Below are 27,641 nucleotides of genomic sequence, written 5' to 3' on the forward strand. Positions count from 1 at the left end.
TAAGAGACTGTCTCAAAGGGGTACGGTAGAGAGTGATAGAATGTGTACTTGAAATCCTCTGCTAGCTTCTTCCTGAACCTTCACATATACCACACACACACACACACACACACACACACACACACACACACACACACACACACACACAATTATGGCAAAGTTAAAAATCCCTGCTTTAAAAAATAAAGACAGAATGGTATATCAGATTGTTTGGATTTAGAGATGTTGCCTCAAATCTGGTGATAGAAATAAGAGGAACCTGGTGTTTCTGCAAACCTCATGTGTGAGGTGTCTTAAGTAGTCATGCCCCTTCCTGCCCTCCTCCTGCTACTCAGCCTCAATTTCAAATTTGGAAACCCCAAGGCATGCAGCTCAAAGGCTCTGCAAGTCTGGGTTTTCTGTTGCCTTCTCTCTGTTTCAGAGGACTCCACATAGAGAATTACTCCGTGCCTTCAAGAAAGGTATTTTAAGCTTTGGGACACATTGGGATAATTTCAGTAAGTAGATATATGTGCTGTTGCAAGGGAGTGGGGATGCAAAGAGAAGGAATCTAAATTATATGCCAAAAAGAATGTTTTAGAATTTTAAGAAAATAATGTTGTAGTCTAAAATGTCAATTCCTCCAAGACAGACTTTCAGTAAGGTTGGAAAGGGTTCCCTGGAGTCTGTCTTTCTTGTATCTATCTTTAATGAAATAAATACTATATGTATTCTCAACAGCACACTTGTAAAACAATGTTGCCAGTGTGTCTTTACTGCCTTTCAAGTGTCACATTGGATCTCTGTTTTTCACTCCAGATGCCATTGGATCCCTTCTCCGTCTGATCCTGGTCTATCTCAAGCTCTGTTCTCCTCCACCAAACTTCTTGATTCCAGTTTGAAAAGAAAACTGAAAATGGTAAGAACAATTTATGGAGCCTGCATTTATCATTGGTAATCTTCCTGCTAAGAGCTGCAATCAGTTAACAAGAGAAACATTTAGGAATTGTTGAGGAATGGAGATGTAGCTTAGCAGCAGAACACTTGAGTGGAGTCCCCGAGTCCCAAGCCCAGAGTATTGTTTCCTAGGAGAAGCTGCTTTGTGATGTTTCATAACCAAAATGAATCTATGTAGTATTTCATAATTTGAGATTAGTCATTGTTTGCTCTGCCCAACTTCCTACAAGCTAAATACATACTGTAGTGAGCAAGAGTAGATTTTTGAATTGAGAATTTCAATTTTTTTTTTAAAAATTCTCCAGTCTGAAGTTTAAAGCCATGCAGGTCCCCGAAGTGATTTAATGCTTTTTCTACCACATGTTGCTATCTGAGTGACTGTACAGAAAGAATGCAGCCAGGAGACATGGAGAACCTGGATTTGGGGTATCCCTTGATCTACTACTGTCAAAAATGCTCAGAATTTTACAATTAGATGAAATGGGGTTTTCAGGATGAGCATATCCAGGCAGAGGCCTCAGGATACACTTGGACTCAATTCCTAACACCATCAGAAACGATGGGATTTAAAGGAAAGAGTGGGTGACAGTCAGTGGATGGAAAATTACTAAGAGGACTCTTCAGATATGTTGGGGTTCCAGATAAAGTGGACTGGCAGAATTCTTGAAGAAGGCTGGGTGGGATGGGGCAGCATTTCCTGGAGGAAAAGGGAATGAGAATGCTCACATTCAGTGGGGGCTAAGGCATGGAAGATGTAGGGAGGTTGGAAGTGGGGGATGTTGTAATAAACCCAGGTAGGGTTTTTAATAAAATCCTAGCAAGATCACTTCTTAAGCTAAGCAAAACAAAGAAGGCACAATGCACCCATACCAAGGCTTAGGGCTTTCAACAGCCTGACTGAAATTCAGTCAAGCTGGTTCTGCCATGCCAAGCTGAGAGACTATATACATTTCAGCTCAGTCTTCTGCAATTCACTTTCTTGACCACATGAGCATTTTGATCTCTTCTTGGTCATCTTACAGAGACACAGTGAAGCTCTGTACCTTGTTCAAAACCTTTGCAAGTGTTAATTAGGTAGGCCAAAACCAAATCAGAAAAAGTTTCTTCTGAAATGATTTTTTTTTCACCCAAACTAAATCCAAGAAAAGAGTTGAATTAGCAGCACATTGTAATTTCCAGATCATCTTGTTGGCCCCAAGCTTAATGTCTAAGGTCTAATGATGCATTACCCATGAGACCACACTACTACAAAGGAGGGAAGTGCTTTGAGTTTCATTTCCTAGAAACTCAGATGATGTCTATTTTAATGCATGCACATGCCCACATCTGTCTTTGCCCGTCTAAGGGTGGTATGCTAGGATGATGGTGAAAAGGAGAGTTCAATTCATTGGCCACTTACTGTAAGTCAAGGCTCGTGCATCCATTTTGGCCTCAAAGCTGGTCTGAAGCACAGATAAAGAAATTGAGGCTTGAGAGGTTAAAGAGAGGATATGGTCCTTGTAACCCACATCTTGAAGCTGGGCCTCTTGAAGATTGGACTCTTGAAGATTGCTCTGTTCTCCAAGACCAAGCTTGACATGCACTTTCACCCAGTGGCACTCAACAAATGTTAGCTTTGTTGTGATATCATTCTACAAACTAAGGGAAAATTGCTGTACTTTTACATGAAAAATCATAAAAACAATTTTCAAAACAATTACTAGAGGCCTAAACTAAGGGGAAGTCTGTGTACTTGGATGTGAAAACCCCTAAAAGCAATTTCATAGGAAGTACAAGTGGTCCAAAAATAAAGACAAAATATCCAGTCTTGCCAATAGTCTCATCATATGCTTTAATCTGGAAATTCCATTTCTAGACACTCTAGTTTAAGAGTTTCTTGTAGGTGGTGAACTATTTGCCAAAATGGGATACACAACAAGACAAAGGCAACATGTCTCACCAGAGGAAAAGATTTTACCACTGTGGGAAATTACTAAATGGAATGTTATAGAGCCATCAAGTCATATTTTGAAAACAGAGTGTTGAATGATTTAAGAAGATACAATGTAATTTTAATTTAATGAAATGCAAGGTTAGGGGACAGTAAGGGTGGTTTATTTTCTGATGTTTTTAATGCAAACACTAGATAAGTTCTAGATGCCTACTAAACACTGGATAATTTATAGTTATGGTTTATACAAATAATGTGTTATATACCTTAATTTTTCAAAACAGCCCTGAATGTAACCATTTTACAGATCTATTTTATTTAAGCATTATTAATTTATGTGAAATAATAGTTAGTTAATTCACATAAATAGTGTGCTTTTTAAAAAGTTGCTTACATCCTTGGCCTTGGCCTTTCCTTTTTGTAATGCAATGGGAGTTTGTTACCCATGGCTCTGCAGGTTGCAGAGTCTATGTATGTCTCTGTGTATGTCTCTGGGTGTACCGATGTGTTTGGCTGTGTGTGGCTGTGTGTGGCTGTGTGTGTGGCTGTGTGTGCCTGTCTGAGTCTATGTGTACTATGAGCATGCAGGTGCCTGTTCAAGCAAAAACATCCTGTGGGAGCCACAGGGACTGGAGTTAGAGGTAGTTGTGAGGTATCTGGTATGGGTGCTGGGGAAGGAACTCTGCAGTAAGATCTCTTAAAATCCCAGCCATCTCTTTAGCTACCATGATAACTGATTTAGCTGCCCAGTTAGTTATAGGTAAAGCGATATCTGAAAACCAGGTTCTTGCATGGCAGACTAAGTTTTATAACCAAATCTCCCCTCTGTCAAAGTGCTGGCTATTACTAACATGATCCTGACCATATGAAATAGATGGGACATCAATCAATATTAGAAGAAAAAAGCTACCAAACTGTTTGCAGTGGCTAAGCAGTTAGTTTTAAAAGTGAAATATGTTAAGTACAGATACTGCTTTTCATGGCTAAATAATGGGGCAATAAGGTATTTACTACATAAATTAAATATGATTGTTTTAAAAATTAGAAGTTCATGGAATTAAAAGTTATCATTCCAAATTAACCAGGTAGCCACCTTGAAACCCAAAAATAGATTATTTCTATCATGTAATTTCACAAAAAATGTATATGGCTGAGTTTGGGTTGTTCATGTGAGGATGCTTGGAGGATTTTCACTAGAAATGAATGTATTTCAAGGCATGTGCAAGGCCTTAGGTTCAACCCTCAGAGCTGCTAAACAAAAAGTAAATAAGTAGTTGAAACATATCAGTGAGGAAATTACCAATCCATTATACTGTAATGTTAAATTCTAATTTCCAGGCTCACAAAATAGTGCTCTTGTTTGTCGTCTACAGCTGCTTTTGGACCATCAGGTCAACTAGTCAATGAATTGAATGTTCACTAAAGCTGTACCACTTACAGAATCTAAAATGCTCTTTGCAGAAACAGTTTTCCACTCTATGGTTTATGGAAATTAAAGAGATGCAACGTCAAAGGTCACATACAGTTTAATGTCTTGTGGTCCTTGGTGACTGTCATACATAGTAATGAAAGAACACCTATTTAAGGGTGTACATTATTTTATTCTTTTAGTTTCAAAACTGAAGCTGAAATGATAGAAAGTCTATGGTTTATTTTTCACAAAATAGTGTGCTTTTTAAAAAGTTGCTTATGTCCTCGGCCTTGGCCTTTCCTTTTTGTAATGCAATGGGAGTTTGTTACCCATGGCTCTACATGTTGCAGAGACTAGCATATGATCAGAAATATTTCAAAATTTGTGAAAAGAAGCTATTTAGTCATAAATCTGTTAATGAAATTTCTAGTAAGGTTTTAGTCTATAAAGAGCAACTTCCCTATTCATAACACTTGGGCCACTTGAGCGATTTACTTATGACAGATTCCATAACAGACCATTTAGTGTTATCAATTAAGCCAAAGGTCCAGTTGAAATCCAAGCGCTTCCAACAAGGTCTACTCACTCCTCCCTTCTTCCATGTGCCTCTCTGCTCTTCTCCAGCCAGGCTTCTATCACCTCTGGATCACCCAGGCCCATTCAGCTCCAGGAGGATTATAAATTCCCTAGAGGATTCCTTCACTGAACTCCGTCCCTCCTTTGCTCCCTCACTTGCCCTGCTTTCTCCATGCCTCCCTGCAAGAGAATTCCAACCCTTGATTTGGACACAGGCAACTTAGATTTGTTCTGTTTTGGGAATTTGAAAGAAGGTTACAGAAGTATCTGAGGGTGCCCCATATTCTGAAGTCTGGGGCCTAGAGGGTATCCCCTGTGCTGCCTTTTTCATAAGTTGATTGAGAGGGTGGGTTAAAAAAAAGTAAAAGGGGAGATAGAGAAAGAAAGAGGGAGAGAGGGAAGTCCGAGGGTGGGAGGGAAGGGGGAAGACAAAAAGTAAAGACTCATCAGTCTCAGCATGGATTCTACGCTGATTCTGTCATAGTTTCTGAAAATAATTGCACCATAAAAACTGTGCAAATGTGTGTGTGTTTATGTATGCATGCACATGTAATACGTAATATGGAATGGGGTTTAATATACAAAATGTCAGTTTTGTTGAAGTTAGGTTGTCCTTAATGCCCCAAGTTGTTACAGTATACCTCCTCCTCTGTTCAACTCATGGTCTGTTGAATAACTCTATGTTCTCTCCTTTTCTCCTCTCTCTCCAAACCCTGAGCACCTCATCTCCTGTCTTATCACTCTTAGCTAATTACCTTAGCTCCTATTTCACTAAGAGAACAAAGTAATTAGAAGAACGTTCTGCAACATATCCCCTTTGTGTACCTATTTAGGGCATCCTCACCCACAGGTCCTGTCTGATTCTATTCTATTATCACTGAGCCATAGAACACCTCCAAATATAAAGTCTTCAAACAGTGACAATTCTATACTACTTCCTGCCATAGGTCAGGGGTTGCCTGGGTTTGTCTGGGCAATTCTCACACCGACTTTCTCCTACAGTGGCACTCAGAGATTGTGGATCACGTCACTTGGGAGCCTTGACAGTCTGGTGTCCAAAGCACTGAGGGCTCCTTAGGCATCTTTCTCCTTGAGATCTCTGGAATAGGACAGCTGTAGTAGAGGGGAGCTTTTTACCAGACTCCAAAGTGGCGAGAAAGAGGGGAGAAAGGGTGTGGGAAAGAGAAATACTACAGGCCATGACTTTGTTCTTAACAGGAAATCCCTATAAATCAATAAATCCATGTGCTACTCAAAGCCTCTCCTTATATTCCTCCAGGAACTTTGAAATCATGGCACCTTCAAAGTGCCTCTGATAGGCAGCTAGTCCCCATTACTTCCACTACTGCCATCTTGGTCTTTTGCTTTCCCTTAACAGCCTCTCACTGATCTCCAGATTTGCCCATTTGCTCTTTATCTTCTGTTCTTCTCGCCACTCTAAAAGATAAAGATCTGCTTGCAGTCAGCTGGAAAGCAGGCAGTAATTCTGCATCTCACTCACAACAGGTAGGCATGTACCTGCATGCTTGAGCTCCCTCTCTGACTTTATCTTCTATTTCCTTCCACTCCTCCTTTGACCATTTCATGACTATTCCACAATGTCTGTACTTTGGGATGCTTGCACAAGGTGCTTCCTTCGGTCTGGAATGCTTTTCTTTTGAACAGCCACATGGACAGTTTCTTTTCACAAATATTGATTTAAACATCAAATTTCAATGTTGTCTGTCTAGACCACTATATTTGTGGTCAAATCTCTGCTACCACATTCCTGATCTGCTTTACTATAGCGTGTAACCACAAAACTTATCATCTAACTTCCAGTGTAACCTGGGACAAGTATATTTTTTTGTGTCTTGAAAACTTCATTTCCAGAAGAGTAAAACATACCTGTCTTGATGACCATTATATCCCAAACCCCAAGAAGAGCTCTTGGAGGGTATCAGTAAATGCTTGTTGCTTCAAGAGTCTGAGACATGATGTTTACCAAGAATTTGAGATCAGTCTGGACTATATAGTTATTTCGAAGCAAGTCTAAGCTCCAGAATGAGACTGTCTCAAACTGTGACATACAAACAATTTGTCTATTTTTTTATTTCCTACACAGCTATTGTTGAGTTTTAATAGTTCTTTTGCAATAAAAACAACAGCAGCAGTAACAATAATACATTCTGGTAAAGAAAATCCAAAGTGAAATTATAAGTCTTCTTGATCCAGTTAAATGGCTCAGCAGATCTGAAGCTCTTTGCTAAGCAAGCAGGGCAACCTGAGTCCCACCCCTAGGATCCTTGTGAAGGTAGAAGGAGAGAACTGACTCTAAAAAGCTGTTGTTTCTTACTACCACACATATACCATAGCATAGTATGTGCGCGCGCGCACACACACACACACACACACACACACACACACACACACACACACACACACAAAGAGCGGGGAGGGGGAGGGAGAGGGGAGGGAGAGGGAGAGGGAGAGGGAGAGAGTTCTCTGTAGTAAAGGATACTTTTTTACCACTGCTTAGAAAAATTGATGTGACCTTTGAAGTCTTCCACATTTTTCTCTGAAAATAAAATACATGTTACCCTATGTGTCATAAACTAATCATATGTTAGAGTCATTCCGATGCTACCTTTAAAATCTACTCCTTTTTGAAGACAAGGTCTCCATAACTGTCACAGACTTCATCCTTTGGCCTCAGACTACTGAGGGCTGGAGTATTTTTTTTTTTTTTTTACTTTCAGATCTTGTAAGCGTTTCAATAGCAAAATCTGTACCTCTCCCACATGCAATTAAAAGAATATTTGATACTCCATTACTAGTGGTTTCCTATTTTTAAACATGCTAATAAATTGATAGCTATTTAATTTATTTCGTTCTTATATCAGAGCAGTGAATAAAACTGATGAAGAGTTTCCTATGTGTATATGGATGGCTTGATCAATTTTTTTGAGGTTAGATTAGTTCATAACTCCATATAATCCATAAGAAGTTATTATGGTGCTTTAAAGTTTTTCTTTTCTTTTCTTTTCTTTCATTCATTCATTCTTTCTTTCTTTCTTTCTTTCTTTCTTTCTTTCTTTCTTTCTTTCTTCCTTTTCTTCCTTCCCTTTGTAGTGCTGGAAAGTAAACTCTCAGGCCCTTAAACATAACTAGGCTTGTGCTCTACCACCAAGCCACATCTACAGTCCCTGCTTAGACTAGATAACCTTGAAACAGCAATTACCTGAAGGGGCCTGAAGTTCTGGAGGGATACGAACACCCACCACCCCCTGCCAAGCTGAGGACAGTTACTGGCAGATAGGTTTCAATGAGCTCAACAGTCCCAGAGTAAGTACAATGGAGAATGATTGGTTGACTTCCCATTCACAAGGTGTTAACTCCTAGGACAAATTAACATGAGTAGAAGTCTCACCTGTCCTGAAACTTGTCACTTCAACTTCTTCACCATTCACCAGTTCACACTGGCATGCATCTCCTCCTCGCGCCTCAGATTACAGCCATGCCTCACTCATGAGCAATGTTAGGAAGATTAAAAATTTGCAAAGCATGAGGTTTGGGTATAGTTTGGTAATTGTGGCTTCCAGTCACGAGTCATATATCTATGCTCGTGAACATGAGTGGGAATCTCATGGTGGTATTATAATCAGGAGGATTTGGGTCTGAGTTCGAAGTTGAGTCCTTCCACTAAAGCTATGCATCTCTTGTCTGTTCTCACCACTTTGACTAAGTATGCACCTCTGAATTCATTACTTCCCACTGTAAACAGAAGCTTCTCTAACCTAAGTAAAGAACAGTGCCCGTCTAAGAGTAGAAACAAAAACATTCACAAGGCACTTTGGCAGCATGGCCATTTAGGAAAATAAAAATAGCATCTTCTACACTAAGGATTTTAACCATTGAAACCATGGGCTTTAGACCCTGATTATAGTACCAGGCATAAAATTACCTCATGTGGAACAGGTCTCAATCCAATCAGAAAACAGTTTTTGTATTGTATAACAGTTGTACCACTATTGTATATCTTGCATGGATGGTTGGGGTTGTGACATGTGGAATACAGTGCTAGATCAGATCATTGAGGTATTTCCTCCCACAGCAGTTAACAGAGCATATTCTGGCACTGTGCACATGTAGGTAACACTAACTGGACAGTGGATTGTAAAAAAAAAAGTAGTAAATTGGAAGGGGACCGTGTTGCAAGAGATATGATAGAGTTGAAGGAGGGAACTAGGAATGGATATGATCATGGTTTGTTGTAAACATGTACGAGATTCTCAAAAATAAAAAACAATTACAATTTCACAAATATGTAACTGAATGGTGAGGTTGTTGAGATTTTGAAGACTTGTTTGTTCTCGCTTCTGTTTGAAGGGTAGCCAAGCAGCAGTGCATGCAGGCCTGTCGTCCCCTGTCCTTTGATTTTTCCATCACATGGATTTTCCTGAGGCAGAGAGAATTCTGTTCCCAAGATATAGCCAGCTCTCTCCATCCACACATAAATAGGCATGGCATTAGAAGGACTAGTGAATCGCTGGGAATAAGAGAAGTTAGGTAAAAATCATAAAAGCAATTATGTAATTTATAAAACATCATAATGAAACCTATTATTATGGATCATTACTGTATTTTTTTAAAAAGGAAAGAAAGAATAAAAACAGATAGGCTTTGGGCAAGACGGTAATGGATTCCTTTACTTCCTAATTAGGTAGGAATGAGGACCTGACTCATTTGCTCTCTTCCAATGGTGTCTAGCAGCAGATTACCAGTAGGATTTGTTGGGTGATGACTTTATTATAAAGAGCCCTTCTAAGAAAGTGATTTTGAACTTATAAATTCATAAAATACCTAAGGCAGCAGTTCTAGGCAGAGATGAAGTTCTTTTTCTTTTCTTTATTAATTTGAGTATTTCTTATTTACATTTCGAGTGTTATTCCCTTTCCCGGTTTCCAGGCCAACATCCCCCTAACCCCTCCCCCCCTTCTATATGGGTGTTCCCCTCCCCATCCTCCCCCCATTACTGCCCTCCCCCCAACTATCACATTCACTGGGGGTTCAGTCTTAGCAGGACCCAGGGCTTCCCCTTCCACTGGTGCTCTTACTAGGCTATTCATTGCTACCTATGAGGTCAGAGTCCAGGGTCAGTCCATGTATAGTCTTTAGGTAGTGGCTTAGTCCCTGGAAGCTCTGGTTGCTTGACATTGTTGTTCCTATGGGGTCTCAAGCCCCTTCAAGCTCTTCCAGTCCTTTCTCTGATGAGGATGAAGTTCTTAAGAAACATCAAAGCTATGAAAAATTTCTATTCTTTTCCCTCTTCAACCCAGCCTTATCTAAAACGTAAAAACACTCTCTATAATTTTTGTTTTAATACCTTTATGATACCAAGGACTGAACCCAGATCCTCGATCTTACTAGGCAAGCTCTCCTACAGCCCCATAGCCATAGCTTTCTGCTTTGCATTCTGTTTTGAAACAGGGTCTTGCTCAGTTTGCTTGGCTGGCCTCGAACTTGCTGTCTACATCTACCTTCCAAGCTTACAGCACTGCACTTACCTGACATGAATACTTTTCTAATACTTATAAATTCTACTTATAAAAATGTCTCACTCACTTCTACCCCAAACAATATTAAATGGAACAAGCCAAAAGTCATTAGAGTACCAGGAGTCGTTTAATCCAAAAGGAAATTAGCAAAAAAAAATGCAAACACAAGTTGTACTGAGTTTGTTTACTGTGACTCCATGAGGCAATGTACAGGCCATCAATCATAACTGAATTTGCATCTTAGGTTGCAATGGCCTCTCGGTTCTGCACTTCTCCCTCAGTAAAACAAACATATTTATGTGCCATTTCAACTTCAGTGTGAAGAGTTAGTGATGTTATCCAAATGGTATGCCTATGTTAACAACTGCCACACACTAAGAATAAAAGGCAGCCATTAGACAGAGAGTGTATATACACATACAAATGATTCATGGCTGCTCCACATGAATTCTGCATTTTCCATTTTAGCAAATGAGGTGATTTACTGAGAGAATAGAAACACCTGTGCATAGAAAATTGCACATTTCCATTTTGACCATAATTACTTCAGTAATTAAGCATCCAAATTTACCCAGTACATTTGCATGTGTAATTAGCTTTGATTCATTATCAAAGCCAGGCCTATGTCACAGGGTACTACAGCATTTTATAAATCAAATTACTGAAAGAAGCATGTCTTTAGGCGTTCATCGTTTCCTCCTCCCCAAATCAAGTAAAACAAAATAATGTGGATGATTTGTAATACACACACACACACACACACACACACACACACACACACACACACACACGAGAGAGAGAGAGAGAGAGAGAGAGAGCTTTACATTTTAAAATTGTTAATTGAAATTAACATATTGTTAAACTTTAAACAAGAACATCCCAGTGTTTTTTAAACAGGGAACATTCTAACAGAATAAAGGGATATTTTTCTATTTTTATAAACCATACTTTCCAGTCAATCTTTTGAATTGGGCAGCCTCAGAAAGGCATGCTTTCCCTTCAATAACAAATTTAGAAAGGCTCTGCCCAGACAGTGCATTTCTGGCCCTCAGCTGCTCGCTCAGAGCCCAACTTTCACAGGGCAGTTCAGCTTCCTACTGGCAGGAGTCTCAGTGCAAACTTCACGGGTATCTCCAAGTACGAGGCTTGCTATGCAGCCTTTGTGGGAAAGCTAGAGAAGTTTCAAATGTTTTACAATCTTCTAAGGCTCAGTTCTGCCTTAGCTCATTCATTGATCATAGGACATGTGTGCTGGTAACCTTCTTTTGGCTGTATCTGTTCCCAGATGACACAGATGAACTCTGTGCTCTCATTGGAGATACAGCTAGAAGCAAGGATAATGATAGAGTCCTAATGAAGAACCACTTCCGTGTCCTTCTGGTGACACTTCTGAGCTACACATCAACCCCTTCCTTTAGAGGCCCAACTCCTTCTTAGTCTCTCCTTGAACCCTTGATAGAATCTGATCTTCAATCTGTACAAACTTAGGCCAATAAATATTCCCTCCTGGAGACAGAATGGGTTCATGAGCCCTACCTCCTACCATGGGGATAGATAGGAACTTATTAGTCGCTGGAGGGAAGGAGAGACCTTTTCCTCAGTGAAACTCTTAAGTTGCTCATGCTCTTATTAATAACCCCTTACCCAAGCTATATGCAACCCTAACAAAACACATTGGGTCACCACCCCCCACACACAAAAAATCTGATGTTCAGGGCAAGAATTTTACTAGTTATGAAAATAGAATGTAGGGTTTCTGGAGGGTTTTTCTTTTTAAAGTCTAACACTTTGGTTCCCTTAGCAAATCTTCCCTTGGCATCGTAAAAATGGAGTAGATATAAAGACAAAACACATTTTGGGGTTTTAAATGTGTTTGTTTCCTGGCCAATATGGGGAGAGAGGAAAAGTGGAATGAGCAGCTAGGAGAGCGAGAGCTGGGCCTTGGTTACCTGGGTCCCACCTTCTACACCTTACAGCATGTTTGCGTCCATGTGCTTTCTCAGAAATGAATCCACTGCTTGGAATTGAGAAGAATTGTGGCTGTCATTTTGAAATCAGCCCCATAAATAGATTTACAGGTTTTGCCACAGATCCAGTTTCTTCTCATCCTTTGTGAAGTTGGATTTAAATGTGCTTAGAGTTAATGCCATGCACAACCGAAGAGTTTATCTAAAATTGATCTAGGGGCCTGCAGATTAGGACTCATAGGTTCACCCTGTTTTTGTTTTTTATCATCACTGGACCTTGTAATTCTGATCTGTTATGTGCTACGTGGTTATTTAAGTACCTCCATAATAATAATATTGCCAAGTATTATTCTTGCATTTGTTCCTTTGAGACAAGGTCTTACACTATATACCCTAGGCTGATTCAGAAGTCACAAAAATATATTGGATTTTTTTGTAAAAAGTTTGTCAACTCCAGATCTAGATCAATGTCCCACAGAACCTTCTGATGAAGATGTCTTGAATCCATGTCCTTGAATACAGTGGCCATAAGTCTGGAAGGGCTTTGGAGGTACTTCAACTACAGTTAGTGTGACGATGCAACTGAATTTTAATCAACTTAAAATGGCATAGTCACAAAGTGACTTGTGGCTATCACATTAGAGCAGTTCCAGATCATTTGCAGCCTAAGGACTCCATGTCCTTTCTTTTCTGTATCTTGTGTTCCTCTCTCAAACGTATCATCAGTCCTGAGGCTGTGTGAGTCAAAGGGAAGACAGAATTCTTAATCAGATTTCTGTCCTGAACTGTTTTTCATTGTCTCCTAGCAAATGCTTAATGGAAAACACTCGAACACAATGCATGTGGGCAGAGGGCCATTTCCTCTAAGGCGCTACTTCCTCTACCTATTATGTCTGCTTTTGTTTGTGGCTTTTTCAAATTAAGGAGAGTCTTAATCAACTTTGCACTCTGGGCTGCAGACAGACAAAATCTCTCTGCACAAAGCTCTATTTCTTTCCAGCCCTCTTCAAGACTAGCTGACTTCTCTTTTAGTTCATTTGACTCATAAGACTGCTAAACCACAGGAAGGGGTGTCCAGCACACACTGTCTTTGTGAACACTGCTGAACCATTTCCGAAAAAAGTAAGCTTGCTTGGCACATCATCGTCCTTTCAGCACAGCACAGACTGCTCTTCTATTAAATGTCCATATCATGACAGCACAAAGCTAGCCACCAGCTTTACAGCCTCCAATATCTGAGTCTTTCTTGCCTGTAGCCTGACAAAATCAACATCATACAATTTAAGCTTTCTCATGTTTGACAACCCATTTGTAAACTTCATAGTTGAAAATGAGGTTTTCACGTGTGCAAAGATAATTCAATGAACAGGTTTAGCATAACAGTGTTTTAAGTTCTCATAAATATCCAGAAATCAGTAACTCAGGGCCATTGTATCAGCTCTACTTAAGGAGATCACAAAAAGGAAGGGTTTCCGTGTTCTGAATCATTCAGTCTGTTGCTGCGCAACCCCAAACACATTTTCCTCATTTGTGCCATCGAAAACAGCTCCTAGAAAGAGTGTTCATATTAAAAGAAGTCCCGTGGAAGCACATATAAAAGAAGAGGAATATCTTCACTGCTTAAGAGATTTCACAAGTTGAGTGCCTGCCTTCCTCTCACATCCTGTTTATAAGAGCTTAGTCACATGGTCACATTTATCTGCAATAGCACACAGGAGTACAATCAGTTTTGAAAGAGATATTTGCTCAGTGTAAAAAATATAGATTTTTGTCACTGTCGGATGAGGAAAATTAGAGAACGATGTCTTCAGACTCTAAGAGTAATTGAAATAATTGACAGTATGAAAATTAATCTACAGAACAAGGATGGTATATATTTAAACTAGATCTAATAAAAGGGTGACCATTTTGTTTGGAAAAGCTATTGGAGTTTTACATTGTATTTTAGATTTATATGGTTTCCCCCACCTGTTATATTTCGGGGTCCTTAAGTACACAGACTATGCATTTTTTATGCAACTAATACATAACCACCAGTGAAAGAATGCATGTGACTAAATGGATATCAGATTTTGGGTATGAATTGTGCATCTCAAGTTCGTTAGTTGAAATACTTGATCTCTAGCTACTGGTGCTGTTTTGAAGTTTATACAACCATGAAGAGGCAGAGTCTTGCTGGAGAAAGTATTCTTGCTTGCTCACCTACGAGGTGAGCTTTGAGATTTTGTAGACCACAGTCCCACTTGTTGTCCCCTCTATTTGCTGCCTGCAGACACAGTGTGACAAGTGGCCTCATACTCCAATCAACATGGACACAGATGCATTCAGTACTGTGATAAACTGACATCTGCTGGCATCGTAAGCCAAAATAGAGCCATCCTCCCTTCAGTTGCCCCAGTTGGGATTTTTTTAAGTAATTAATAAAGCAGCATTCTGATATTTGCTCATATTTTTTCTCTGAGTACTTGGTGCAATCACTAGCTAAGGAAGAATTAGATCACAGCATAGTTTGTGTCTGTTGTCATGGACCATGTCATGTCCATCAGTCATGGGATGTAGACTGGATACATATGTGTACTACATTTTTCTATGTCTGTCATTTCCTGTGGGAGGTCTCCTAAGCAAAGGATCTGGCTCAGAGAGAGGTAGTAAACAAGCAAACTAGGACTAGGAGCCAACCAGTTCCTCTTGTTCATAATCCAGTAATCCCTTCTGCAGGTCCACATAGAATCCTCCTTTCCTGTACCATAGGACATGAAAGGATGGATTTCAACTGGGCATTTTGAAAGCGGAACCTCTTAACCCTTATCCATAAGGAAGCTTTGGGCAGATAAAAGAGATAAAAGGAAATATATGTTGAGAATGGGGATAGCCTGAAGAGCTTCCCTAAGAAGATCCCTTTCCTCTATTTTTTATTTCATGTACAAGTAATTTTTGTCTCCATGTATGTCTGTGTACCATGTGTGGGCAATACCCACTCAGTTCAGAGGAGAGTGCAGGAATACCAGAACGAGAGTTACAGACAACTGGGAGTTGTCATGTGGATACTGGGAATCAAACCTGAATCCTCTGGTAGAGGAGCCAGTCACTGGGCCATGTTTCTAACACCAGGAGATATGTTTTTAAACATGTTTATTTACTTTGATATTCATTCATTTAATGATGTGTTCATTGTTTCACTTGTGTATTTAGCAACACAGTGGAGCACTAGTGAAGTGCAAGAAAATCTCACTGTGCTAAGTGCCATTAAGTCTGATACAGAGCATAGACTCTTCTCTGTTTCTTGGTTGATTTATCCATAAAATAGAGATACTATAGGTCTGCAGTTTGAAATGTCAAATTGTTTCCTACTAACCCAGTTGATAGTAATGTGACACAACCAAATGCATGTGAAGGAGGGTATTGACCTAAACCAAAAAGCTACTTGATATTTGTTTGTTTAAATCCCACCCAGAACAGAAAACTGTTACACCAACGTTTGCTTTGAATTAGAAATTGCTGCTCCTGGGACCCAATAAGTATCATGCAATACTAGGTGTATTCATGTTACTTTCTGAAGTCTTTAAACTTTCAAAATTTTTCTACTCTCAGTGACTTTGAATAAAAGATTGAAAACTTAGCTGACATTGTAAAACTCGAAACACTTAGATACTGTCTTATATATGCTAAGTACTAACTTTACTAGTACTATATGTATCATTATTATGACCTGGGAGGTAATAGGTTGTTGGTCAGGGAAGCCCTCAATCCCTGAAAATATGTCACTCAAGCAGATACTGAAGAGGTAGAAATGACCTCCCCACAGGAAGAGGAGAAAGACGATGTCAGGAAGAGGAAACAGCAGGTGGCAAGAAGGACATGGTTATTAGCTTGGCTTGAATGTGGAACAGAAAGCAGGCCAGATGGTGGGCATGTGGGGAAAGTGGGGGGGGGGGTTAAGGTCAGGGAAGGCAACTAGAGCAAGGCCACGCACAATGTAAACAACGAAAAGACTTTGTATTTTATTCAATGGGTAAGTAGAAATGACTCTAGTTCATCAGGTTCATGTTGAATGCTCTGTTGCTGCTTGACAAATGAATCCTAGAGAATAGGGAAAGCAGGAAGATGAGGTTGGCAGCCATTGCAGAGTTCACATGAGAGCAAATGACTAATTGCAAAAGGAAGATAGTAGTAGACTAGGAGAAAAGTGGGCAGCTGCTAGAGAGAATTGAGAAATGAGAGGGGAAAGGCCTTCTGATTAAATTTGCCTTTGAATTTGTAGTATGTCAGTGTGCAAAATGGTACATTTCACAGTCATAGTCTGGATAAGTTAAGCCCAGTGACATGCTAGAGTCTACAAATACTGGATCGCAGAAGAAATTCTATGCACCTCTCCCCAACTGTTCACCCATGACATCAAAATTGGCCAGGTGGCAATATTTACACAATTGAAATTACATATTCTCGGCTGGAAAAATGACTCCGCAGTTAAGAGTTTTCAGCTCTTCCAGAGGACCAGGGTTCAGAACCCAGCATCCATATGGCAGCAGCCCTCAACTGTCTGTAATGCCACTTCCAGAGGTCCAATACCACCTGACCTCTGTTGACACTGTACCTTTGTGCTGCACTTGGGATGAACTCTTGCATGTAAACAAACATAAATATTTTAAAAGGAAATTGAAAATACTATTAAGACAACAAATGAGGTAGATGTGGCGGTGGGTGGTGGTGGTGGTGATGGTTATTAAACGTCGGCCCACCACTAGTTAAATTCTGACTTCATTTATCTATGATTAAATTTCCTTAGAGTGTTTTCTTTTTTTCAAAATCTATTTAATTGCACTGAGCCTATATTACTCTCCCCCTCCTTTCTTCACCTCAGCCCCTCCCAGCTACTTTCCCTCAAACCCTTCCCACGCTCTTCCACTCTCAAGCTGGCAACTACTTTCTCTTTGACTATATTTGTTGTTGTGTACGTGTATATATAAATATACATATGCACATCCTGTTGAGTCCATTTTTGTTGTTTGTGTGTATCTGATTTGAAGGCGGATGACTTTTCATTAAACAACCAATAGGGGGGCTCATCCCAGGATAGGATATTTCTCATTCTCCCAGTAATAAATAGTTGCCTATAGAATTTTTGGGTTAGGCAAAGCATATGAGATGTTCCCTCTTCCATGTTAACATGGACATTGATACCGCCATTATTCTGGCTGTTTTGTATGTAATCATTTTTACTGGAGACTATTTCGCAGCAGACTTCCCAGTACGCTGACTTTCACATCCTTTCTGTCCCCTCTTCTGAAGGGTTCCTTGAGCTACAGATGCTGGAGCTGCCATGCAGATGTATCAGTTTGGGCTGGGTTCCCTGGGACCAGTTGCTCTCTGCATTGTGTCCTGTTTTGGTATTCTGTGATAGTTTCAGTTTGCTGTGAAGAAAGATGATAGTTAAACTCATCTGATATTTAAGGATATAAGGATATGATTTAGAATAGAGTAAGAGATTGTGCTGGTCAAACAAAGTAGTAGATTCTTTTCTAAGATTCATGACTCCACTATCCCTGGAAAGCTGGCTGGGTTTCCAGCACCAAACACGATTTCCCTCTCATTGATTGGGCAGTAAGTCTCATTGGACAACTCCTGGTGGCCACTAATAGGTGATGCCATTTATTGCACCTTTTATGCATATCTTGCCATGCTGCTCACTGTCGTGCTTCCTAGGCATCACAGCTGGGTAGAGATGTTTGTTCCCCCTCCTTGGAAATTTGCATAGTATTTCCTGGTCCCATGGAAGCTAGATTTTAGAAAGGAGACTTTCCTGGCAAATCCAGCTGCAGTCATCTGAGCCATGTCCCCTAAGTCTGTGATGTCTTCAGCAATAGTGTCCCCTTAAACCTCTGAAGGGTAACTAAGGATGACTTCAATAACTTATTGGACAATTCTGGCCAGCATTTAGAAAAAGAATTTTGTGTGGTAGTGGAATTTTTTTTTTTTTGCTTATGGGAGCATTGTCAACCCAAGTGACTTAACTTTTTAAAAGATGTATATATATCTGTCTGTATATATTTATATATGTATACATATATTATATACATACATATATAATATATATAATTTACACAATGTATTCTGTACTGACCTCTCTCCTACCATCCACATTGGAGTCCCCTCCCCATTATTCCATTTGTCACTTTATATCACCTGTATCTTGCTAATTTCCTCCCACCCACTCCCAGCTATGTCCCTTTATAATTTTAGTTTCTGTGATTTCTCTGTGTTGTGTACTCACACCTGAAGATTTCGAGCTATGACCTTCAGATGAGAGAGAACGAGTGGCCTTTGACATTCTGCATCTGGATTATGTCACTCACTGTAACCTTTCTAGGTTCACCCATGTACCTACAAAATTCTTTCCTTACATTTTCTTTGCAGCCAAATAGTATTTCATTGTATAGATGTTCATTTCCTGGCCATTGTGACTAAGATGACAATGCACACAGCTGAGTAGTAAGATACGTTGAGTCCTTTCGATATATGCCTGTGGTAGAGGATGACATCAAGGAAACAGTTTCTCAGACATAACAGGGGTGATGTGCATATAAATTTATAGTAGTTATAACAGCATGTGCAAGACTTAAGTAAGCTCATGACACAAAATCCAACCACAGAAAGGGGAGGTAGGCATGGAATCTACCACTAGCTGAGGAGTGATTGGCATTTGATAGCTGCTGGGAAAAGGAGAGGCAGCTTTCTTTAATAATATGGCCTCTGATAGATTGATCACACTCCTGGGCTCGACTACCATGAATAGTCAGGCAACACAAACCAGACTCAGTGAAGAGAAAAAGAAGAAGAGACTCAAAGTTGCACAGTTAGGGAGGCGAGGGAAGAGGGTGGATATCAGAAGGACGGAGGGGGATTAAAGCACACTATATATTCTCAAAGTATGCAATAAGATACTATTTAAAGAATAAGGAAGATTCTGGTTGGCTAACATGATAGGGGAAAGTACTTTAAGTGAAGCTGGAAAAAATGTCTCAGATTTTTGCTCTTTCAAGGGGCAGGGCACCATTACCGAGCATTCGTGTCAATAGGTTCGCCCCTGCTTGAAACAGCTCCAGGGTGTCTGATGCCTTCTTCGGGCCTCTGAAGCCACCTAGACAGACATGGAATTCACACAGAGAAACACACAGATCTCTCTCTCTCTCTCTCTCTCTCTCTCTCTCTCTCTCTCTCTCTCTCTCTCTCTTTCTGTCTTTCCCTCCCTCCCTCCTTTCTTCCTTCCCCCCTCTCTCTAGAAATCTTAAAGAAGTTTAATCTATAAAGGCAAGATTTGGCTTCAAAATAAAATCTTAAATTAATATTATAGAAAATAAAACCATTTAAAACACTCTGTAGAAGGATAATGATGGAAGGTTAGAAAGCTTCTTGGATAATGTGGGTTAGAAGCATGAGATCCAAGGGACAAAGTTTTGGCATAGTCACAGCTGATATTGTGTCAAGAAAACTGGGAAAGCATGGACTGAAGAGATAGCTTAGTGGTTAAGAGCATTGGCTGTTCTTCCAGAGGACCCAGGTTTAGTTCCCAGGCCCTATATGGTGATGCACAATTGTTGTCTCTCTCCAGTTTTTGCAGAAATAATGGTATTATAGACACGTATGCGGACAAAACACCCCTAGGCATAAAATATAAAAAAAGAACTCAAAAAGTGGGAAAGCAAAAAGAATATTAAAAAGGGCCATGAAGGAGCTCCTTCAGACTCACTAAATATGTGTGCATGTGAATGTGCCTGTGCATGTGTGTGTGCATATGCATGTGTACTTGTCCATGAACAGGCCCACATGTTTTTCTGTGCATGTCATGGCCAGAGGTCAGCATTGTCTTTCTCTATTACTCCCCATATTATTTATTGAAAGAAGGTCTTTTTGTTAAATTCAGAACTCATGGATTGGCTAGACTGACTGGCTGGTCCAAGGTGAGCTCCAAGGATCAGCATTTCTCCTGAAGTCCAGTCCTCATGATGGTGTAGTGAAGCCATCTCTGCAGACTTGCAATGAATGGGATGGGAGAATAGAGGGCAGTAAGAGAGAATGGGGCAATCATCATTTGGCATAAACTTTAGCTAGGTAAAGATCAGTAAAAACAAAACAAACAAATAAAAAAACACCATGTCACCACCATCATTACAACTAAAAAGCCCCATGAGATTCTTAAGAGCGATCTTGTGCAGTGGTTCTCAGCTTTTCTAATGCTGAGATTCTTTCATACAGGTTCTTGTGTTGTGCTGACTCCCATCCATCAAGTTACCTTGTAGCTACTTTAAAACTGTACCTTTGCTGCTGCTATGAATGGTAGTGTAAATATCTGCTATGCAGGACATCCAATACATGAACCCATAAAAGCCTGTGACCCACAAGTTGAGAATCTCTGATCCTGTGCTAGGGAAGAGAAAGTTGGAGAAAATTTTGTGGCTTGCTTACCCCCCATTAGAAGAATTAAGGGATGCAAACATTTGGTTTATTAGATAACATTAATAATTAGACTGTCTCTAAGACTCAGTCAATGCCAGGACAAAATCAGTAGTTGGACTAAAAGTCTGCCATAAAAAAGGGGGGGACTGCATCATACCAGTACAAGTACTAGTGAAACTAAAAGAGGATTCTGGAGGAAACTCCTAACAGACTCCTGAAACCCAAGAGCAAGCTCATGCTTTAACTCCCCCTGTGTTGGTGCCAATAGATAAACAGAGCTCTTCAGTGTCTCCCACTTAGCATACTTGTAAACCTTCTATGCTAAACTTAGATGCTTACAGGTATTGCCTTTATGACATATATCACATTTTGCTCGCAAGCTTCTTCAGTTTAGCCTTAGCACAGTGATTAAATATGGTCTTCTTCAGTCCTGTTATCATCCATTATACCAGCTGTGCGTCTAATGTGAGACTGGCTCACCCAGGCAATGCCATAGTTATGCTATTCACACCTTTCCAATGCTATAAAATAGAAATGTGTTAGAAGTCACACCTTCGAGGTATAGCCTCTTTCTGGATCAGCCTAGTCACTGTGGAAATGCTGGCAGGCCACACCCAGCTACATCCTTTCTCCCCTCACAGTTCTCCCCTCTTCATCTTCCTGGAGATGGGAGATTCCTGGTAATGGGCTCTTCCAGTAGCAAAGCCCTAAATGGAGTCTGGCTAACAGACCGGAAAAGGAAAAGTGACTTCCAGATACATCCCCTACTAACTAGACCCATTGTTCTTCCAAAAGTTCTTTGTCCAAAAATGTCCTTGAGAATTTTCAAACATTCTCCTAAGAAAAATATCCTCTTTTTTCCAAAAGAAAAAGAAAGGTGTTTCTAATCTAATATGGCAATATCATTCAGTCTTGCACTTATTTTCCAATGGTACAACACGTTCCTATCTTCTCACTCTGTCACCGAAAACCTTCAAAATCAGGCTCCTCTCTACCCAAGCAAGATAATGCTTTCCTTCAAATCTTGATGCTTTGTCAGCTCTAAGAAACCCTTTGAAGGTTGATCTGTGTTTCTCCCTCCAACTAGGTGTCTCAGATCCTGAAACCTAACAAAACACAGTGTGCGGGGAAAGCACAACAAATCATCTTAGAGGCGATTTCTACAGTGACATCCAATAACAATCCAAGGAAAGACCCAGAGTACAGAATGGCATAAGCAATTGTTTAAGAATCAAATGCCATTTAGAAAACCAGTTACTATTGCTGATCTGCGCCTTAATTCTAAATAGAGGGAGAATAGATTTTTTTTTAATTTTTATCCTTACAATATTATGGGGCTCAACAATCATGAAAGATTTTTGCATGTGTTCCAAAGGAGGCTTAGCAAGAAACCATTAATTATACTGAAGTATTAATGCATTATTCATCTCAAGTATCTATATTTTTAGCATTCCTCAACTTCATCCCCAAATTTCATAGTTTGATGCCTCTCTGTTACAGCACTCTATGCAACAACTAATATGCAATGCTGCTTCTGCATATTAAAAACTGTTTGGGGCAGCAAGGGAGATGGCTCAGTTGGGTAAGTATGGTGGTTTGAATGAGAATGACCCCATAGGCTCATGTTTGAATACTTAGTTCCCAGTTAGTGGAACTTTTGGGAAGGATTAGGAGGTGTGGCTTTGTTGAAAGAGGTGTGCCAGTAGGGGTAGGAGTAAGGTTTCAAAAGTCCTTGCCCATCCCACTCTCATCCCTTCTCTGCCTGCATTTTGCAGATAACATGTGAGCTCTCAGCAACTGCTCCAGTGTCATGCCTACCTGTCTGCTACCAGGCTTCCTGTCATGATATGATAAACTAACCCTCTAAAAATAAAGGCAAGAACCAGACCAAATGCTTTGTTTTCTAAGGTGCTGTGGTCATGGTGTTTCATCACAGCAGTAGACACAGTGATTTAGACAGTAAGTATACTTGTGGACAAGACTAATGACCTGAGTTTGATCTTTAGGACCCACAATGTGGAAGGAGATAACACTATCACAAATTGTCTTCTGACCTTCACAATTACATCATGGTATGTGCACACACACACACACACACACACACACACACACACACACACATATGCATACTCACCCGAGGTAAATATACAGAAAAATTCTTTAATTTAGTTAGAAAGCTAAGATGATAAAAGCAAAACATAAAACCGATTTATCAAAAATTTCAGTGGTTGACAAGTACAGTCACAGGGCCAGAGGTGCTGTCTTTACAAAAAAGACCCATGTTGCTTAGTTTTAATAATGTACCAAAAGAAAGGATGTGAATGGGACTTCTGAATTGTTTCTTGATATATTTTATAACAATAATCTGTTCTGTCTTTTATTTTTCAGGTATTTCCAATGTGGACATTGAAGAGACAAAGTTTTATCTTTTTAAATATGATCTTAGTTTCTAGAGTCCTTGGGTTTCGATGGTATCCTAAAACTCTACCTTGTGATGTCTCTCTCGATAGCACAAACACCCATGTGATTGTGGATTGCACAGACAAGCATTTGACAGAAATACCTGAGGGTATTCCCACTAATACCACCAACCTTACCCTTACCATCAACCACATACCAAGCATCTCTCCAGACTCCTTCCATAGGCTGAAGCATCTGGAGGAGCTTGATTTAAGATGCAACTGTGTACCTATTCTACTGGGGTCCAAAGCCAATGTGTGCACCAAGAGGCTACAGATTAGACCTGGAAGCTTTAGTGGACTCTCTGACTTAAAATCCCTTTACCTGGATGGAAATCAACTTCTAGAGATACCACAGGATCTTCCATCAAGCTTACAGCTTCTGAGCCTTGAGGCTAACAATATCTTCTCCATCACAAAGGAGAATCTATCAGAACTAGTCAACATTGAATCACTCTACCTGGGCCAAAACTGTTATTATCGAAATCCTTGCAATGTTTCCTATTCTATTGAAAAAGATGCTTTCCTAGTTATGAAAAATTTAAAGGTTCTCTCACTAAAAGATAACAATGTCACAGCTGTCCCCACCATTTTGCCACCTAATTTGCTAGAACTCTATCTTTATAACAACATCATTAAGAGAATCCAAGAACATGATTTTAATAAGCTCAGCCAGTTGCAAGTTCTTGACCTAAGTGGAAACTGCCCTCGATGTTATAATGTCCCATATCCATGTACACCATGTGAAAATAATTCTCCCTTACAGATCCATGACAATGCTTTTGATTCATTAACAGAATTAAAAGTTTTACGTCTACACAGTAACTCTCTTCAGCATGTGCCTGCAGAATGGTTTAAAAACATGAGCAACCTCCAGGAACTAGACCTCTCCCAAAACTACTTAGCCAGAGAAATTGAAGAAGCCAAATTTTTGAATTCTCTCCCCAACCTTGTCCAGTTGGATCTGTCTTTCAATTATGAGCTGCAGGTCTACCATGCATCTATTACTTTACCACACTCACTCTCTTCATTGACAAAGTTGAAAAATCTGTATATCAAGGGATATGTCTTTAAAGAGCTGAAAGACTCCAGCCTTTCTGTATTGCACAACCTTTCCAATCTAGAAGTTCTTGACCTTGGCACTAACTTCATAAAAATTGCTGACCTCAACATATTCCAACAGTTTGAAAACCTCAAATTCATAGACCTTTCAGTGAATAAGATATCCCCCTCAGAAGAGTCAAGAGAAGTTGGTTTATGTCCTAATGCCCAAACTTCTGTAGACTGGCACGGACCCCAGGTCCTTGAGGCCTTACACTATTTCCGATATGATGAATATGCACGGAGCTGCAGGTTCAAAAACAAAGAGCCGCCTACTTTTTTGCCTTTGAATGCAGACTGCCACACATATGGGAAGACCTTAGACCTAAGTAGAAATAACATATTTTTTATTAAACCCTCTGATTTTAAGCATCTTTCATTCCTGAAATGCCTCAATTTGTCAGGAAACGCCATTGGCCAAACTCTTAATGGCAGTGAACTCCAGCCCTTGAGAGAGCTGCGGTACTTAGACTTCTCCAACAACCGGCTTGATTTACTCTACTCAACAGCCTTTGAAGAGCTCCAGAATCTGGAAATTCTGGATCTAAGTAGTAACAGCCACTATTTTCAAGCAGAAGGAATTACTCACATGCTAAACTTTACCAAGAAATTACGGCATCTAGAGAAACTCATGATGAATGACAATGACATCTCTACTTCAGCCAGCAGGACCATGGAAAGTGAATCTCTTCGTGTTCTGGAATTCAGAGGCAACCATTTAGATGTTCTATGGAGAGATGGTGATAACAGATACTTGGACTTCTTCAAGAATCTGCTCAACTTAGAGGAATTAGATATCTCCAGAAATTCCCTGAATTCCGTGCCTCCTGGAGTTTTTGAGGGTATGCCACCGAATCTAACGACTCTCTCCTTAGCCAAAAATGGACTCAGATCTTTCTCTTGGGGTAGACTTCAGTTACTAAAGCATTTGAAAAATTTGGACCTCAGCCACAACCAGCTGACAACTGTCCCTGCGAGATTGGCCAACTGTTCCAAAAGTCTCACAAAACTGATTCTTAATCATAATCAAATCAGGCAGTTGACAAAATATTTTCTAGAAGATGCTTTGCAATTGCGCTATCTAGACATCAGTTCAAATAAGATCCAGGTCATTCAGAAGACTAGCTTCCCAGAAAACGTCCTCAACAATCTGAACATGTTGCTTTTACATCACAATCGCTTTCTTTGCAACTGTGATGCTGTGTGGTTTGTCTGGTGGGTTAATCATACAGATGTTACTATTCCATACCTGGCCACTGATGTGACTTGTGCAGGTCCAGGCGCACACAAAGGTCAAAGTGTCATATCTCTGGATCTATATACATGTGAATTAGATCTCACAAACCTGATTCTGTTCTCAGTTTCCATATCATCAGTCCTCTTTCTTATGATAGTTATGACAACAAGTCACCTCTTTTTCTGGGATATGTGGTACATTTATTATTTCTGGAAAGCCAAGATAAAGGGTTATCAACATCTGCAATCAATGGAGTCTTGTTATGATGCTTTTATTGTGTATGACACTAAAAACTCAGCTGTGACAGAATGGGTTTTGCAGGAGCTGGTGGTTAAATTGGAAGACCCAAGAGAAAAACACTTTAATTTGTGTCTAGAAGAAAGAGACTGGCTACCAGGGCAGCCAGTTCTAGAAAACCTTTCCCAGAGCATACAGCTCAGCAGAAAGACAGTGTTTGTGATGACACAGAAATATGCGAAGACTGAGAGTTTTAAGATGGCGTTTTATTTGTCCCATCAGAGGCTTATGGATGAAAAGGTGGATGTGATTATCTTGATATTCTTGGAAAAGCCTCTTCAGAAGTCTAAGTTTCTTCAGCTCCGGAAGAGGCTCTGCAGCAGTTCTGTCCTTGAGTGGCCTACAAATCCACAAGCTCACCCATATTTCTGGCAGTGCCTGAAAAATGCCCTGACTACAGACAATCATGTGGCTTATAGTCAAATGTTCAAGGAAACAGTCTAGCTCTCTGAAGAATGTCACCACCTAGGACATGCCTGGGTATCTGATTTTTTTCATAAAGGTTTCCATAAATGAAGGTCGGATTTTTCCTAACAGCTGCCATAGCTCAGATTAGTGGGAAACCATCAATATATGGCAAAGAAATTAGGAAGGGGAGACTGATAGACGATAACTTCTTTCTTCTTTCTGCATGCTGCCACGCACATTTAAATATCTCCCCCAGCTCAACTATGAAATGCTGTATGAAGAGGGGTGCCTAGGAGGAAACACAGACTTTCATTTATCTGCATGCAATTGAGAAGAGGCACACATCTACCCTTAAGAAGTACTAGTATTTTCAGTATTAGGTTAAAAATTATGCAAGTTCTATCCCTGTGATACTGAACTGTATCAGAGTTCAATGAAATAAAAGCCCGGAGAACTTCTCGGCAAATTGTGTCACTATCATGTAGTATTCACTACACTAGAAAAGCAGTTACAGTTGCTGTACTGTTAGTAGCTGCTTCAGTGCCTCTTACTCATTTTCTTGGGGTACATTGATGGGTTCTCTGTGGAAAAAGGGAAACTTATTTTGTCATCCATGGACATGATCAACTTATAAGTGGAGAAAATGAAAATATTATTCCCACAAGCCAAGTATGTTCTTTGCATTTGATGATGATTCATCTGCTGAAATATTCTATGTGCATAACCAGAATACTGTTTCCAAAGTAAAATGATCTTTAAAATAACTTCATTAATTGATATTAGTTTGTGAACTTGTGCCAATATTTTTAGGCATCTGTAACTGTAATGCCCCAATATTAGGTGGTACTCATAGTAAGCCCAAAAGGAGGTGGAAATGTATTCAGTGATATTGGGGATAAGAAAATAAATGGATGACAATTGCATATGTTTATTTCAGTTCTGAAAAAAGGGGGAAAGACAAGGAGCTTAAGAGAGCATAACATTGAGAAATTATTGGATTTTTTTGTTTTGGTTTTGTTTGATTTTTGTGCGCGCGCGCGCGCGCGCGTGTGTGTGTGTGTATGTGTGTGTGTGTGTGTCCATAAAACATTATCAGGAATGATATATAATTCCTTTAAGACAACTCCTATTGACCTGGAACTCTGCCTCTTTAGAGTTTAGAATATCTGCCACGAAATCTGACAGTTTTACATAGGTTCTAAGAATCCAACTCTTGCAAATGAAGTGCTTTACTGACTGACCATTCCTCCAACCTGAAAGCATCAATTTTAATTTCATGTTTCATAATCAAAAATAACAAAAAGAACACAGATACTATGAACATAAAC

General features: G+C 39.8%; 1 protein-coding gene across 9 annotated transcripts; it reads left to right on the forward strand.

The window, feature by feature from the left end:
* Positions 1-339: 339 nt before the first annotated feature.
* Tlr7 (toll-like receptor 7) lies at positions 340-27,236 on the forward strand. Of its 9 annotated transcripts, XM_087600169.1 has the most exons (5): positions 340-461; positions 799-898; positions 22,312-22,393; positions 22,587-22,770; positions 23,200-27,236. In XM_087600169.1, the coding sequence occupies exon 5, from the start codon at positions 23,209-23,211 to the stop codon at positions 26,347-26,349; it is 3,141 nt and encodes a 1,046-aa protein (XP_087456295.1). In that variant the 5' UTR covers positions 340-461; positions 799-898; positions 22,312-22,393; positions 22,587-22,770; positions 23,200-23,208; the 3' UTR covers positions 26,350-27,236. The 9 variants fall into 9 exon arrangements, with proteins under 9 accessions (XP_087456295.1, XP_087456293.1, XP_087456298.1 ...); XM_087600167.1 differs by lacking the exon at positions 22,587-22,770 and having other exon boundaries at positions 340-497; XM_087600172.1 differs by lacking the exon at positions 22,312-22,393 and having other exon boundaries at positions 340-497.
* Positions 27,237-27,641: the final 405 nt, after the last annotated feature.

Source organism: Rattus norvegicus, chromosome X, assembly GCF_021556685.1.
Source record: "Rattus norvegicus strain SHRSP/BbbUtx chromosome X, alternate assembly SHRSP_T2T, whole genome shotgun sequence".
Taxonomy (NCBI): Eukaryota; Metazoa; Chordata; class Mammalia; order Rodentia; family Muridae; genus Rattus; species Rattus norvegicus.

What these genes read in the sequence shown, in the direction of transcription:
- Tlr7 (XM_087600167.1), top strand. Translation starts at nt 22,337, where the DNA reads ATGCTGCTTCTGCATATTAAAAACTGTTTGGGGCAGCAAGGGAGATGG. An exon ending in AAGGGAGATGGCTCAGTTGG is followed by an intron (nt 22,394 to 23,199) that starts GTAAGTATGGTG and finishes TTTATTTTTCAG; the next exon opens with GTATTTCCAATGTGGACATT.